We start from the raw sequence: 17,386 nt of genomic DNA, 5'->3' as shown, positions 1-17,386 counted from the left end.
CTGCACATATAGGAGACAAGGCACTCCTCAAACACTCCCCTCTCGCTTAAGGCTATCTCTGGGTACATGTCAATAACATATACATTCCACATTTTGACTTCTCACTTTTAACCAAAAAGCATAACAACATTTCAAATGTATGCCAGTCTGCATTTTTGTAGAAAGTTATTTAGTACATGTGACATCAACCTTTGGTTAACATATCTGCAAGGTTTCCTCACCAGTGACATAAATCACTCTGGGTACAATCTACCAGCTCTGTAATAAAAGTGTGTCTTTATTTCAATATGTTTAGACCTACCATGATGTTTGGTGCTGGAAGACAAGTCAATTGCACCTTTGTTGTCACATGCAAAATTGATGGTGTAATTTAAACTAAGGAGACCTAACTCACACAAAGTCTATCTCAGGAAGGCTAAATTACAGTCTAGCTGGTATAGTAATAAATCATACACAGAAGAGATAGCAATAATAATAAATAGCATACTGTACTTGGTAATAGGCAAGAAGATCTCCTCAATGTCAATGCAAGATTATTGAGCGTAACTCTTGGCAAGACTTCCATTGGTGTAGAGATTCTTGCCGAAGACCAACTTGTGTTTCACTGTTTTATTGTCTATGGCCCTGTCCACAATGGTCCATGTGTCATTTAAGGTTGTAAGCTGATTTCCAATTTTCGCTGCTTGACTTTGCTTCTTGGAGAGTTTTCAAATTTCTTGCAGTGCCTTTTAGGAGGTTTTCCTTTGTTGCTTCTCATAGAGCTCCTCCTCTATGGTTGATCACTTGTATCTGTGGTTTCAGTCTCTGACACACTTCCAGTGCATATCTAGCATCCCAAGTTTTTGTGAGGTTACAATATCCTGCTTGACTTTGGTTGAATTGGTCATGTGAAACACAACATCTCTCACACAAATTTAACACTCTGGTCTCTCTGGGTTATTCACTGATATCGTTGTTACCATGCCATTTACAAGCTTTTGTATATTGTCTTACCGTAGGTGATCCAGTCTCCTACGCCATAGTTCCATTGACTGGTTTGAGTCAGAATCTGCCATCGGACAATACTCCTCAGTGTTTAGGATACACACATGTTGGCACCGGGTTGATGTTGCAATAACAGTCTCTAATTTGCTGTATAAAATAGACTTAACCTTCTGCGAAGTGTACCTTGTATTGCTTCTTCCCTAGTACACTGATGGCAATCAGATTGGTTCCTAGATCTTGCACAAATAATACATATTCAGTGTCTGTGACAACTGTTTTGCCCTTGATCCTCAAGCGCACAATCATTGTCCTGACATTCGTTGCATTGTCTCCTATTCCCTTGATATTTACAGGTTTGCATGTCTTGAGTGACAGAACACAGCTAAAGTGCCCTGTGGCTCTTGAATCCATGTAATGTACCAAAACACTTTGCTTGTGACTGTTTAATTTGATGCTGATTAATTCCTTCTATCTTGCTTCCATAATGAAGTACCACTTGCTCTGCATTCCGATAGCTTATGTCCAATTTTGCAACACTTGAAGCATTTGTGCTTTGGCTTTTTTGTCTTACGTCCTTTTGACAGCAGAATACAATTCTCAGCATATGTATCTATAGGTACGCGCTTTTAAAAGTGCAGTAGCTTAGCCCATACAATCTCTGTTGACTCCAAAAGCCACTACCAGGAAATCATACTATGGCGTAAGGTTTTGTGGAATTGCCATTGCAACCTCCTCCTCGTCTACTTGGACACCTACTGATGTCATTTGCTGACAGATAAACAGCATTTCATATTTTATATATATATATATATATATATATAAATACACAAAAGTATCTTTATCTTGCGCCAACTCAGAAGCGGCACACTGGGAGAGGTCTTTGTTGGAAAACCTCAAACACATGCAAAGAGAACATAAATTCCCAAGTGCGCTAATAGTGAAAATGTAGTTACACAAATCTTCCAGCGGTTAATTCGTCGGAAAATGTAGACTGGAGGATATTTAGATCTGGGGACCTGTAACAGACACCCCTCACCAAAAAGTCACCCAAACAAGAGGCCAACAGGCCAATTAATAAAAAGTTTTTTTTAATAACATATATTTGAACATATGAATTTTGGTACACAATTCAAGATATAAAATTGTATCAATAAAACACAGCCACAACCAACATGTTTGTAGGATGGAATTCTAGATACTCCCTCACCTTTTTCAAGGTGCGAGCTCAAAGGGAGTATCTTCACAAACTAGGGTGTGATTTTCTGACTGACAAACCCAACGCGTTTCGTCTGATCGACTTCATCAGGGGTAACACATATAGGGAAAAGGATGAATTGCACTTGATAAATTCTTATGGCAGATCGTAACCTCTAAATAGGGATTAATCAAATTCTCCTTTATTAGAATTTAATGGGTACAGCTCCTATATTCGTGCTTCTAACTGGAGCTTAAGTGGTTATCCTTTATGTATATATAAAATCTATAGAATAGTGTTTTTGTAAACACTGCCTTATAACTAATCAATTCCTCCAGGGCCGTCTAAAAAATCTTAATCATAGTCCATTGGGACTGTCAGCAACCATATATTGGCGTTTTTGCAGACTAAAATGTGGTCTTCTACTCTTATGGTGAAAATTATTTCTTTTTCCAATGTTGACTCACGTAAAATTCAAAGCTTATATGGCTGGTTTGGTAATCACAAGGGTAAAAGAGATGCAGCTTCCTCAATAAGTTTCAAGGAATAGATCCCTGGAGAAGGTTTGGCTGTGCTGGTCCGGCACTCCATGTTTCAAAATGTTGCTGCGGCGGTGCCCTCACAAAGATGGGATATAGATTGCAGAGGTGCGGCACTCATACCAAATAACGGACAATTGGAACTGTGGTAAAGTTTGCATCAACGTTTCAATATTTACATATTGTCATCAGGATACAGAATAAGAAACACAACATACCTTTTAAGCATGTCCACCCCCAGTGAAGTGCTGGCGTCAGGGCCGGGACCGCGCACCCAGCCCGCCGCCGCGCTGATTGGTGACGTCATCCACACTGGACCGTACACCTGTGCAGAAAACTTAACCATTCACCATACAGAATTGTAAACTACAACAACTATGGGAGCTAGAAACATGTAACACTAACGATGTGTAACATATTAAAAAGAAACAACGTTAATATGACTAAGCAGACGTCTCAGAAACAGGGTACTTAATCAGGTACTGAATTAATAAAAAATGGTGACAAGTCTTATAGAGCATTACTAAAATAATACTAGTGTTGCACTAGAACCAATTAAGGAATTATAGAAGCTATGCAATTCAAACTATGTTGGAATGCATTACCACAAGGCTGCATAAGATATAATAAGATTTTACTTACCGGTAAATCTATTTCTCGTAGTCCGTAGAGGATGCTGGGGACTCCGTAAGGACCATGGGGAAGAGACGGGCTCCGCAGGAGACATGGGCACTTTAAGAAAGAATTTAGTTCCTGGTGTGCACTGGCTCCTCCCTCTCTGCCCCTCCTCCAGACCTCAGTTAGAGAACTGTGCCCAGAGGAGATGGACAGTACGAGGAAAATATTTTTGTTAATCCAAGGGCAAGATTCATACCAGCCACACCAATCACACCGTATAACTTGTGATAACAATCCAGTAAACAGTATGACAATAACATAGCATCAGTTCACGCCCGATGCAAAAATAACGTAACCCTTATTGAAGCAATAACTATATACAAGTATTGCAGAAGAAGTCCACACTTGGGACGGGCGCCCAGCATCCTCTACGGACTACAAGAAATAGATTTACCGGTAAGTAAAATCTTATTTTCTCTAACGTCCTAGAGGATGCTGGGGACTCCGTAAGGACCATGGGGATTATACCAAAGCTCCCAAACAGGCGGGAGAGTGCGGATGACTCTGCAGCACCGATTGAGCAAACATGAGGTCCTCCTCAGTCAGGGTATCAAACTTATAGAATTTTGCAAAGGTGTTTGTACCCGACCAAGTAGCAGCTCGACATAGCTGTAGTGCCGAGACCCCTCGGGCAGCCGCCCAAGAAGAGCCCACTTTCCTAGTGGAATGGGCCTTGATCGATTTAGGTTACGGCAATCCTGCCATAGAATGCGCCTGCTGAATCGTGTTACAGATCCAGCGAGCAAGAGTCTGCTTTGAAGCAGGGCCGCCAAGCTTGTTGGCTGCATACAGAACAAACAGTGCTTCTGTTTTTCGGACTCTAGCCGTCCTGGCTACATAAATTTTCAAAGCCCTGACCACATCAAGGGACTCGGAATCCTCTAAGTCCCGTGTAGCCACAGGCACCACAATAGGTTTATTCATATGAAAGGATGAAACCACTTTTGGCAGGAACTGAGGACGTGTTCACAATCCCGCTCTATCCATATGGAAAACCAGATAGGGGCTTTTATGTGATAAAGCCGCTAATTCCGACACTCGCCTAGCCGAAGCCAGGGCTAATAACATGACTACCTTCCAAGTGAGATATTTCAACTCCACCGTTTTCAGTGGTTCAAACCAGTGTGACTTTAGGAAGCCCAAGACCACATTAAGGTCCCAAGGCGCCACCGGAGGCACAAACGGAGGCTGAATATGCAGTACTCCCTTAACAAAAGTCTGAACTTCTGGGAGAGAAGCCAATTCTTTTTGAAAGAAAATGGATAGGGCCGAAATCTGGACCTTAATGGAGCCTAATTTAAGGCCAAAATCCACTCCAGTTTGTAGGAAACGGCCCAGATGGAATTCTTCCGTAGGAGCATTCCTGGTCTCACACCAAGAAACATATCTTCGCCATATACGGTGATAATGTTTTGCTGTTGCTTCCTTCCTAGCCTTTATCAGCGTAGGGATAACCTCAACCAGAATACCTTTTTCCGCTAGGATCCGGCGTTCAACCTCCATGCCGTCAAACGCAGCCACGGTAAGTCTTGGAACAGACAGGGACCCTGTTGCAACAGGTCCTGCCTTAGAGGAAGAGGCAACGGATCTTCCGTGAGCATTTCCTGCAGATCTGGATACTAGGTCCGTCGTGGCCAATCTGGAACAACGAGGATTGTTCTCACTCCTTTTCTTCTTACTATTCTCAACACCTTTGGTATGAGAGGAAGAGGAGGAAATACATAGACGGACCGGAACACCCACGGTGTCACAAGGGCGTCTACCGCTACTGCCTTAGGGTCTCTTGACCTGGCGCAATACCTCTGCAGCTTTTTGTTGAGGCGGGACGCCATCATGTCTATCTGTGGCAGTACCCACCAACTCACAATCTGTGCGAAGACTTCTGGATGAAGTCCCCACTCTCCCGGGTGTAGGTCATGTCTGCTGAGGAAGTCTGCTTCCCAGTTGTCCACTCCCGGAATGAACACCGCTGACAGTGCACTTACATGATTCTCCGCCCAGCGAAGAATCCTGGTGGCTTCCGCCATTGCCGCTCTGCTTCTTGTGCCGCCTTGGCGGTTTACATGAGCCACTGCGGTGATGTTGTCTGACTGGATCAGAACTGGTTGGTCGCGAAGTCAGGCCTCCGCTTGATGTAGGGCGTTGTATATGGCCCTTAGTTCCAGGATGTTGATGTGCAGACAAGTCTCTTGACTTGACCAAAGACCCTGGAAATTTCTTCCCTGTGTGACTGCTCCCCAACCGCGGAGGCTTGCGTCCGTGGTCACCAGGATCCAATCCTGAATGCCGAATCTGCGGCCCTCGAGAAGGTGAGCACTCTGCAGCCACCACAGGAGTGACACCCTGGCCCTGGGGGACAGGGTGATCAACCGATGCATCTGTAGATGTGATCCAGACCACTTGTCCAACAGATCCCATTGGAAAGTCCTCGCATGGAACCTGCCAAAGGGAATGGCCTCGTATGAGGCCACCATCTTTCCCAGGACTCGAGTGCAATGATGCACGGACACCTGTCCTGTTTACAAAAGGTTCCTGACCAGAGTCATAAGTTCCTGGGCTTCTTCTATCAGAAGATAAACCCTTTTCTGGGTCGTGTCCAGAATCATGCCCAAGAAGGGCAGACGAGTCGTAGGAACCAACTGCGACTTTGGGATATTGAGAATCCAGCCGTGTTGTTGTAACACTTTCAGTGAAAGAGATACGCTGTTCAGCAACTGCTCTCTTGATCTCGCTTTTATGAGGAGATCGTCCAAGTACGGGATAATTGTGACACCTTGCTAGCGCAGGAGCACCATCATTTCCGCCATTACCTTGGTGAAAATCCTCGGAGCCGTTGAGAGACCAAACGGCAACGTCTGAAATTGGTAATGACAGTCCTGTACCGCAGATCTTAGGTACGCCTGATGAGGTGGATAAATGGGGACATGAAGGTACGCATCCTTTATGAACAGTTACACCATAAAATCCCCCCCTTCCAGGCTGGCGATGACCGCTCTTAGCGATTCTATCTTGAACTTGAACCTCTTCAAGTATAGGTTCGGAGATTTTAAATTCAATATGGGTCTTACCAAACCGTCCGGTTTCGGAACCACAAACATGGTCCAATAATACCCCCTTGTCTGTTGAAGGAGGGGAACCTCGACCACCACCTGCTGAAGATACAATTTTTGTATTGCATTTAACACTATCTCCCTCTCTAGGGGGGAAAACGGTAGGGCCGATTTGAAAAACCGGCGAGGAGGCACCTCTTCGAATTCCAGCTTGTAACCCTGAGACACAATTTCTATTGCCCAGGGATCCACCTGGGAGTGAACCCACATGTGGCTGAAATTCCGAAGACGCGCCCCCCACTGGCCCCGACTCCGCCAGTGGAGCCCTAGCGTCATGCGGTGGATTTTGCAGAGGCCGGGGAGGACTTCTGTTGCTGGGAACTAGCTGTATTGTGCAGCTTCTTTCCTCTGCCCCTCCCTCTGGCAAGAAAGGACGCACCTCGGACTTTCTTGTTTCTTTGTGAACGAAAGGACTGCATTTGATAATGCGGTGCTCTCTTAGGCTGTGAGGGAACATAAGGCAAAAAATTTGACTTTCCAGCCGTAGCTGTGGAGACCAGGTCCGATAGACCTTCACCGAACAATTCCTCACCCCTGTAAGGTAAAACCTGCATATGCCGTTTTGAGTCGGCATCACCTGTCCATTGCCGAGTCCACAGGACCCTTCTGGCAGAAATCGACATAGCGTTTATTCTAGAACCCAGCAGACTAATGTCTCTTTGAGCATCTCTCATATAAAGGACAGCGTCTTTAATATGCCCCAGGGTCAATAAAACAGTATCCCTATCTAGGGTATCAAACTCCTCTGATAAGGTATCAGTCCATGCCGCTACTGCACTACAGACCCAGGCCGACGCGATTGCCGGTCTGAGCAAGGTACCTGAATGTGTATAAATGGACTTCAGGGTACCCTCCTGTTTGTGATCAGCAGCATCCTTGAGGGTAGCCGTATCCTGGGACGGCAGGGCTACCTTTTTGGATAAGCGAGTTAAAGCTTTGTCCACCCTAGGGGAGGATTCCCATCGTAACCTGTCCGTTGGCGGGAAAGGATACGCCATAAGAATCCGTTTGGAAATCTGCAGTTTCTTATCTGGAGATTCCCAAGCTTTTTCACATAACTCATTCAGTTCGTGTGAGGGGGGAAAAGTTACCACAGGTTTCTTTTCCTTATACATATAAACCCTTGTGTCAGGGACAGGGGTTTCCTCTATGATGTGCAAAACCTCCTTGATTGCTATAATCATATATCGGAGTGATTTAGCCAACTTTGGCTGTAACTTTGCATCATCGTAATCGACACTGGAGTCAGAATCCATGTCGGTATCTGTGTCAACAATTTGGGATAGTGGGCACTTATGAGACCCCGACGGTCCCTGCCACATAGGATCAGGCACAGGTTGAGACCATGACTGTCCCAATGCATCAGCCTTGTCTAATCTTTTATGCAAAGAATTAACATTATCATTTAAAACCTTCCACATATCCATCCAATCAGGTGTCGGCGCCGTCGGCGGAGACACCACATTCATTTGCTCCCGCTCCTCTCCCACATAGCCTTCCACATCAGACATGTCGACACAAGCGTACCGACACACCACACACCCAGGAAAGACAGTTCCCCCACGAGGCCCTTTGGAGAGACAGAGAGAGAGTATGCCAGCACACACCCCAGCGCTATATAACCCAGGAATAACACAGTAACTTAATGTTAACCCAGTAGCTGCTGTTAATATACTTTTTTGCGCCTAATTATGTGCCCCCCCCTCTCTTTTCAACCCTCTTCTACCGTGTATCAGCAGGGGAGAGCCTGGGGAGCTTCCTCTCAGCGTGCTGTGCTGCAAAAATGGCGCTGGTGAGTGCTGAGGGAGAAGCCCCGCCCCCTCGGCGGCGGGCTTCTGTCCCGCTTAAATTTTATTTCTTTGGCGGGGGCTCCTACATATATACAGTGCCCAGCTACAGTGCCTATATGTGTTTATTTGCCAGAATGAGGTCCCAAATGCTGCCCAGGGCGCCCCCCCCCTCCCCCTCCCCCCTGCGCCCTGCACCCTAACAGTGACCGGAGTATGTGTAGGTGTGTGGAGCAATGGCGCACAGCTGCAGTGCGTTACCTCCAGTGAAGATCACAAAGTCTTCTGCCACCTGTGAAGTCTCCTTGCTTCTCATACTCACCCGGCTTCAGTCTTCCGGCTCTGCGAGGGGGACGGCGGCGCGGCTCTGGGACGGACGGTGAGGGTGAGATCCTGCGTACCGATTCCTCTGGAGCTAATGGTGTCCAGTAGCCTAAGAAGCAGGACCTAGCTTCAGAGAGTAGGGCTGCTTCTCTCCCCTCAGTCCCACGATGCAGGGAGTCTGTTGCCAGCAGAGCTCCCTGAAAATAAAAAACCTAACAAAAAACTTTCTATCAGCAAACTCCGGAGAGCTCACTGAAAAGCACGGAGCCAGTGCACACCAGGAACTAAATTCTTTCTTAAAGTGCCCATGTCTCCTGCGGAGCCCGTCTCTTCCCCATGGTCCTTACGGAGTCCCCAGCATCCTCTAGGACGTTAGAGAAATTATCATTTCCATCTCGCTTCACACCTTAATAACTGTAATGAACGGTTTCCCCCTCGTCTATTTAACGGGACAGTATCAATCAATCTGTACCGGAGACGTGATAAGGAGTGTCGGGCTTCTGCAAAGTGGCGTGCGATCGGTTGGTCACTTGTGCCAGACACTAATGCTGCCCATATGGCTGCTCTGTGTTTGCCCATACGCTCCTTAAACTTAGTCTCGGTCTTGCCAATATAACAGAGCCCGCACGGGCAAATAAGCTGGTACACTACAAAAGTAGAGTTACAGGTAAAGTAATGTAAAATGGGGATGGCTAAACGAATCCCCTGTGAGCATAAATTGGCACGTCATACAAGTGCACTTAAAGCATCCCACCCGTGTATTGCTCAAAAAAGTGGTTTGCTTCAAAAGGTGCCCTTGTGGTGTCTCGTTTTTACCAAGATGTCCTTTAAATTGCGACCCCGTGAATAACAGGGCATGAGTCTATGTTCTTTTAAGTTAAGTTTAGGATCACTCTGTATCATTGGCCATAATGTTTTAGCAGTTTTGATAATGGCTGGTGATGCCACGTTAAATTTATTAACCCAAGGTAACGATTTAGAACAAGTAGCACTGACAGCTGCAGGATGATTCACAAGTGTATGTCTATCTAAGGCTAACACTTTTTGTTTGCAAATTTCTAAAGACCCAGCACTATAGCCCCGTTCCAGAAATTTTTGAATCATCGAATCAATTTGTTCAATGGCCGTGCTGGAATCACTATTGATACAAAAGGCTCTCAGCATTTGGGAATAGGGAAGCCCATTGATTAGGGCCCTAGGATGGCAACTCTGTGCCCTCAGCAGGGTATTCCTGTCAGTGGGTTTAGAAAAAACGCTAGTATGAATGACATGGTCAACAATAGAAACATGCACATCAAGAAAATCTAGTGTTTCCCTGCTGAAAGTGTAGGTGAATTTGATGGGGTTGTCAGTCGCATTATGCGCTTCCAATAGTGAGCGAAGTATATCAATGTCTCCCCTAGATAGATAGATAGATAGATAGATAGATAGATAGATAGATAGATAGATAGATAGATAGATATACAGTTGTGCTCATAAGTTTACGTACCCTAGCAGAATTTGTGATTTTCTTGCCGTTTGTCAGAGAATATGAATGATAACTCACAAACTTTTCTTTCACTCACGGTTAGTGGTCGGGTGAAGCCATTTATTGTCAAACAACTGTGTTTACTCTTTTTAAATCATAATGACAACAGAAACTACCCAAATGACCCTGATCAATAGTTTACATGCCCCAGTTCTTAATACCGTGTATTGCCCCCTTTAACATCAATGACAGCTTGAAGTCTTTTGTGGTAGTTGTGGATGAGGCTCTTTATTTTCTCAGATGGTAAAGCTGCCCATTCTTCTTGGCAAAAAGCCTCGAGTTCCTGTAAATTCTTGGGCTGTCTTGCATGAACTGCACGTTTGAGATATCCCCAGAGTGGCTCAATGATATTGAGGTCAGGAGACTGAGATGGCCACTCCAGAAACTTCACTTTATTCTGCTGTAGCCAATGACAGGTCGACTTGGCCTTGTTTTTTGGATCATTGTCATGTTGGAACGTCCAAGTACGTCACATGCGCAGCTTCTGGGCTGATGAGTGCAAATTTTCCTCCAGTATTTTCTGATAACATGCTGCATTCATCTTGCCATCAACTTTGACCAAGTTTCCAGTGCCTTTGTAGCTCACCCATCCCCAAACATCAGCGATCCACCTCCGTGTTTCACAGTAGGAATGGTGTACCTTTCATCATAGGCCTTGTTGACTCCTCTCCAAATGTAACGTTTATGGTTGTGGCCAAAAAGTTCAATTTTGGTCTCATCACTCCAAATGACTTTGTTCCAGAAGTTTTGAGGCTTGTCTCTGTGCTGTTTGGAGTATTGTAAGCGGGATGCTTTGTGGCATTTGCGTAGTAATGGCTTTCTGGCAACTCGACCATGCAGCCCATTTTTCTTCAAATGCCTCCTTATTGTGCATTTTGAAACAACCACACCACTTTTTTTCAGAGAGTCCTGTATTTCAGCTGAAGTTATTTGTGGATTTTTATTTGCATCCCGAACTATTTTCCTGGCAGTTGTGGCTGAAATTTTTGTTGGTCTACCTGACCGTGATTTGGTTTCCACAGAATCCCTCATTTTCCACCTCTTAATTAGAGTTTGAACACTACTGATTGTCATTCTCAATTACTTGGATATCTTTTTATATCCCTTTCCTGTTTTATACAGTTCAATTACTTTTTCCTGCAGATCCTTTGACAATTCTTTTGCTTTCCCCATGACTCAGAATCCAGACACATCAGTGCAGCACTGGATGAAAGATGCAAGTGTCTTTCTGGAGTCCAGAAACTCAGTGACCTTTTATACACACACACTGATTACAAGCAAACAGATCACAGGTGAGGATGGTATGTAAACTTTTGATCAGGGTCATTTGGGTAGTTTCTGTTGTCATTATGATTTAAAAAGAGTCAACACAGTTGTTTGACAATAAATGGCTTCACCCAACCACTAACCATGAGTGAAAGAAAAGTTTGTGAGTTATCATTCATATTCTCTGACAAATGGCCAGAAAAATCACAAATTCTGCTAGGGTATTTAAACTTATGTATATATATAGATAGAGAGAGAGAGAGAGAGAGAGAGAGAGAGAGAGAGAGAGAGAGAGAGAGAGCGCAAGCGCAATATTATCCCATCAGCACGAGTATCAGCATGCACAGTTATATAGAGTCTCCGAGATGTCCACAAGTAAGCACTCCGTGGTAGCCTTTTCCACAAGCCAATCTAATAATCAGAAGAAAAAAGATGTAGGTACACAAAAGTGAAGTACATTTTAAAAACACAATCTTTACTTCACAACAGGGAACACTCACATAAAAACAAGTGATAAATAACAATATCACAATCAGTACGTAAGTAACAGTGGGCTCTCCTACCCTTTCACCATAAACAGCACCACTTGCATCTGCATTGCGTTTTAAGCCTCACTCGAGCTCTGTGACATCACCACGTCGTCCTGCTGGTCCCACCTAAACGCAATTCGTCTATTGGACCAATATATAGTAATTTATTCATATTCTTGCATGCAATATAAAGTACGCCTCAGGTTGCTTCTTCTCGTTTAATCTTTGCCTTCATAAGACGTCTGTAATGCCACCCACATATCACATGCAGATGCTTTCCCATGGATAAAGGAATATACATGATGCTCCCCATAGCTATATCTGCATTATCTGGATTAGGATTATCACCTGGATCACTGGTAGCCTTCCACAACTTTTCTCGCTTTGACTGCAGTCCCATGGCAAACGTCCATGTGCTGTAATTTTCGGGTTGGGTATGCGTGATCGGCAGTCAGAAGACCACCAGTCACAAAACCGACGCTAGAATCTGGGCTTGCAGATGCCCGGCAGTGGGGAGCGAGCGTATCGAAGCCCCTTGCGGGCTCAGCGGCGAGCTGCGCTCGCCACAGGTTATATTCCCACTATATGGGTGTCGTGGACACCCATGAGTGGGAATAGTCCCTGTTAGTCGGCATGCCGACTGTCAGGACTATAAGGGGGCAGGATTCCGGTGTCAGTATTGTCACCGGCAGGCTCCTGACCGTCGGTCACGTAACAGCCTTCCGTAATATTCAGAGTTCATTAGTTTAAACAGACAAAACATCAAAATCAAATTGATTAAAGTTTTTCCTCATGACATGAACAGATAAGCAGCAAATATTTGAGGGTCTTAAGACCCCCATACATCTATAGCCATTTCCCCGACCCAACCGGAAATGCCACTCTGTGGCCAGCGATGATCGGCCCATGGGTGTATCTAGGGATCTGGGCGCCCCTGGCAAAGTAAGGGACTGGTGCCCCCCAAATTTGAAATGGGGAAGGTGCATGTGTAAAACAGGGACATGATCTTGTGGGAAAGGGGCATGACCATACAATAGTTCCCACAATTCAAATTACGCTACACAGTAGTAACCCTTATACACATCATGCCCACACAGTAGCAGTTCCCTTTATGCCCACACAGTAATTTTTATAACACTGAGGAGACATCAGCAGTGCCTGGCCTGGCTGAGAAGGCAACGCCACCCAAGGCCAGGTAGTATAATCAAATAGTAGTGCATAGAAGTGCACTACCAGGTGGCGCAAGTAGAAAAAAATTCTTAGTGGTACTGTATGCGCATGTCTTCATCGCGCGCGCGCCAAAAAAAATGGGTGTGGCCACACGGGGCGTGACCAATGAAAATAGGGGCGTGATAAACATGTGACCCCCAATAGTGCAGTGCCAGATACACATATGCCCCCAATAGTGCCAGATACACATATGCCCCCACAGTGCCAGATATGCCCCCACGGTGCTAGATATGCCCCCATGGTGCTACATATGCCCCCACATTGCCAGATACACACGTGCCCCCACAGTGCCAGATATGCCCCCACATTGCTAGATACACATGCCCCCACTGTGCTAGATATGCCCCCACAGTGCCAGATACACATATTCCCCCATGTTGCAAGATATGCCCCCATGTTGCCAGATATGCCCCCACACTGCCAGATACACATTCCCCCACGGTGCCAGATATGCCCTCATAGTGCCAGATATGCCCCCAGAGTGCCAGATATGCCTCCAGCAGTGCAACTCACCGTTGTTGATGCTGCTGCTGCCTGGGGCCAGCACTGTCTGCTGCTGCTGTCGAGGAGAGGAGAGCGCAGCACAGCGCCTATCCTCCCTCAATCCGGTCTCCTCCTGCGGCGGCATCCTGTAGCTCAGATTCTGGCACCGGTCTGCGAGCCATCAGAGCTCATGGTCAGGCAGCGGCGGCTCCTAATTGGCTGCCGGTCCACGATCTCTGATTGGCTCACGAACCGGCGTTTTAGTACATGCCACGCCGGACTCAAAGGGGGAGAAACCGCTGGTCTACGGACTGAAGGGGGCAGGAGAGGCGCATGCTGCGCTCTCCTCTCTCCACGGTGTCTGCAAGGTGGCGTACTGGCTGGGAATTTCTTACCGGTACGCAGTACCGCCATACTTGCAGCAATGGCACTACCTAACTCTCCTATTCAAATGTACATAGCTGTAGTCCCCCCTCAGCACATAACCATAGCCCCCACCAGAACACAGCACATAGTTATTTCCCGCCTCCAAGCAGTCAAAGTCTCCATCCCCCTCTCAGCACATAGCCATAGTCCTCTCCCAGTAAATAGCGATAGCCTCCCCACCTCTCCAAGCAATAGCCGTAGTCCCCCAGCACATAGACGTAGCCTCCACCTCTCCCAACACAGTCATACAGTAGTCCCCACCCCCCTCCCATCACATAACAATAGTTCCCTGCCAGCATAGATGCTATAGTCCCCCTCCCTGTACATAGCCCCTCACCTCCCCAAGCACATAGCCATAGTCCCCATCCCCCTCCCAGCATATAGCATACCCTCCAACTGTACCTTTTTGGCAGGTACAGTACCTTTTTTTTATGGTCTGTACCTGCCAAAAAGGGCTTTGTACCGATTTTTGACTCTCCAAATTATCATTGAAAGTATAGGAAAGGGGGCGTGGCCACACCCCTTTCACCCATGGGCACGCCCCCTTTCCTAATTTGAACCAGCTTTCATGTGTAAAATGTTGGAGGGTATGACATAGCTGTAGTCCACCCTTAGCACATACTGTAGCAGTAGTCTCCCCCGCTCCCAACACATACATAGCCTCCCCACACAGCACATAGCCCTAGTCCCCATCCCACTACATCCGAGCAGATAGCCGTAGTGTCTGGCAATACCTGCTGTGTAGAGATGCCTGGGATGGAGGATCGCTCTTCAGGCAGGAACTTGCGCCGGTGTCTGGCACCGCACCAAACTACGTGAAAAAAATGAAAATAAACTACAGCTCCCAGCAGCCCTTGCTGCCAGGAGCTCCCGACAGCAAGGGTTGCTGAAAGTTGTAGTTTATTTTCAGTTTCTTCCCTGTAGTGCATTGTGGTGCCGGACACCGGCGCCAGCTCCTGCCTGCTGAGCGATCCTCCGCCCTCCATCCCAGGCAGCTTGGCCCAGCAAGTATTGCCAGACACTGCGGCTTAAGGGATTCCAACCGTTGGCCGAGTGTGGCACCGTCGGGCAGCTGGCACCCATGGCGAATGCCATCCTGGCCTATGGGTAGATACGCCCCTGGATCAAAGAGCCATCTGGGACACGGGGAAAAAATCCCCAACTTGCCGATCCTGACTACTTTCGATCGGGATTGGGGAGTCAACTCAGCCATCAGGGGATTGAGAAATAGCTGCAAATAAATATCACAGGGAGATCATTTCTAGATAGGGCATTAAGAAGCTCAAAACCGGTGATACAGCAATATTGCCTCCGACAACATATTTAAGAAGGATCACAGAGGTACGTGTACTACCACAACCTACTTATTAATGCTGCCATCACAGGCTGGCTACTGCAAGGACAGGTAGCAAAAAAAAAAAAAAAAAGTTATTTATTTAAATAAACTTTTTTTTCCTGAAAACAATTATTTATTGATTTATGTTTTAAACTTTTCAGGGTTGATGCAGAGTAAAACACAAATCCTTTTTCAACTTGCAGTGTACGCACCAGTGCGGTGAGGTGAGGCAGAGCCTTTCCTGATATACGCCATTATACTCCAGAGTTTTGACTATAAAAATAATTCAAAAATACATAGAACATATTATAAATATCTTCTCTATATTATTACTAATCATTTTTATACTCAAAACTCTGGAGTAAAAAGTCTGGGAAAGCAGCCTTTAAGGGCCTCCCAGTAAATGGAATGTGAGGTCTGTTCTGGGTTTTTATGCTCACAAAACTCCGCAAAAGCATGCAGAATTTCGGTGTGGACTTCATCTTTACGCAGCAAAAAATCATCCAAGCGCCATCTGAACTGATGGGAGTGGACATGGGGAAATGCCAAATCCAAGAAAACTGCCCAATGGTCGAACCGGTACACTGGAGAGAGCTACGAGGCATGGAGGATCGGAGTGGAGGTGTGATCTGCTAGAAATAAATTATTGTGTACTGTATAAAGAGCTTGTGAGGATGAGAGTAGTGAGAGTATTCATGTGAAGAAGGATATAACACTCTCCAGGAGTCATACGTTTATGCAGCTTCAGTGGCAAGGAAAGTTGTACAGATTCCTGGGCTTGACCAGATGAGATCTTGGCTGGGCTGGTTCTATCCAACAAAGGTGAAAGCACAGTATTAAAATCAGCGCTGATAATATTCTTACCCTAGCAACCTTAGAGAGCTAAAAGCATCTCTGGGCTGCGATCACCTCTGCCTGATTGACAGGAAGGGTGGGAGGGGGCATGCCAACGGCGTTAGAACACCGTTGGTGGGGCACGAACTGGACAATGCAGGTGTGTCCCGTCGGGGCGTTGCGGGTAGTGGCCTGCTAGCGCACAAGAGCCGCACTGGTAGGGAGCCACTCGCCAGGTGCAAAAGCATGGCCGCCATGCGATGCTTTTGCACCTGTGCAGGGGGTAGGACCTGACATGCGGGGCGGACTAGCCCTGTGCTGGGCGTTCCCCCGCATGTCAGAGTAAATGATCATTAGATCTGAATTACCCCCTAAGACTGGGAACAGTAACCTATACCAAGCACAACGGTAGTGGAGCAAGGCACTACCCCTGAAGCGTGGCAGGCGAAGTGAGCATGCGGGGCCTACAGATGTGTCCCTTTGCGTCTTCGGCAATCTCGGGTCAAAGAAATCGGCGCGCTGAGGCTTTCCTGGGTGCGTGGCTTTCGTTGGGTGCGAATGTGTACGCTGATGGAAACAGAAACTATCATTGAGCACTTCGCAGGCAGCGGGACTAGGACACTCCCGCTACCTGTGTACAGAAGGGGGGACAGGGCTGCATCTACTGGTTACGGGTAGCGGGAGTTTAAGCACCCGCAACCCGAGTTATGGGCTGCCATAAGAATCAGTAATCGCGGGAACTTGTGTACGCGCACACACCCCACGATTATTTGCATATGAAAGGGACATGGCGGTGCGAGGTCCCGGAATGCCATGCCGCTAAAATGAGCAAAGATGTGTGAGTACACATCTGTATGTTACCACTAATTGGGGTCACAGGTGATGAAAGATACAAAATGACACAAAAATACATGAAAAAACTTTTGTTAACATTTTTTTTGTCGACCATTTGTATGTCTACCTTTTACCTCTCAACCTTTTGACCCTGTCAACCTAATGCATGTCAACCATATGGAGTTGACCTACTGACTGTCTAATAACTTTAGATCTGTTATACCACCCTCCACATAGAGACGCTCAAAGCTCATATTGATGAGACCATTTTTTTTAAATTGCATGTATGTTAAGATTACATA

The 17,386-nt window shown here is 46.3% G+C and overlaps 1 protein-coding gene across 2 annotated transcripts in view; it reads right to left on the bottom strand.

The window, feature by feature from the left end:
* Positions 1 to 17,386, bottom strand: part of MFSD4A (major facilitator superfamily domain containing 4A) — a 314,229-nt gene that overhangs the window by 236,710 nt on the left and 60,133 nt on the right. The window contains exon 2 of one of the 2 annotated variants that reach the window (XM_063955140.1): positions 2,937 to 3,043. The exons of the other annotated variant lie outside the window; for it this stretch is intronic. Within the exon in view, the coding sequence (XP_063811210.1) occupies positions 2,937 to 3,043 (107 nt within the window). The remainder of the gene's footprint in view (positions 1 to 2,936; positions 3,044 to 17,386) is intronic. 2 annotated transcript variants of the gene reach the window in all.

This window comes from Pseudophryne corroboree, chromosome 2, assembly GCF_028390025.1.
Source record: "Pseudophryne corroboree isolate aPseCor3 chromosome 2, aPseCor3.hap2, whole genome shotgun sequence".
Taxonomy (NCBI): Eukaryota; Metazoa; Chordata; class Amphibia; order Anura; family Myobatrachidae; genus Pseudophryne; species Pseudophryne corroboree.
The sequence above is the reverse complement of the archived record's forward strand: the minus strand, read 5'-3'. Positions and strand labels throughout refer to the sequence as shown.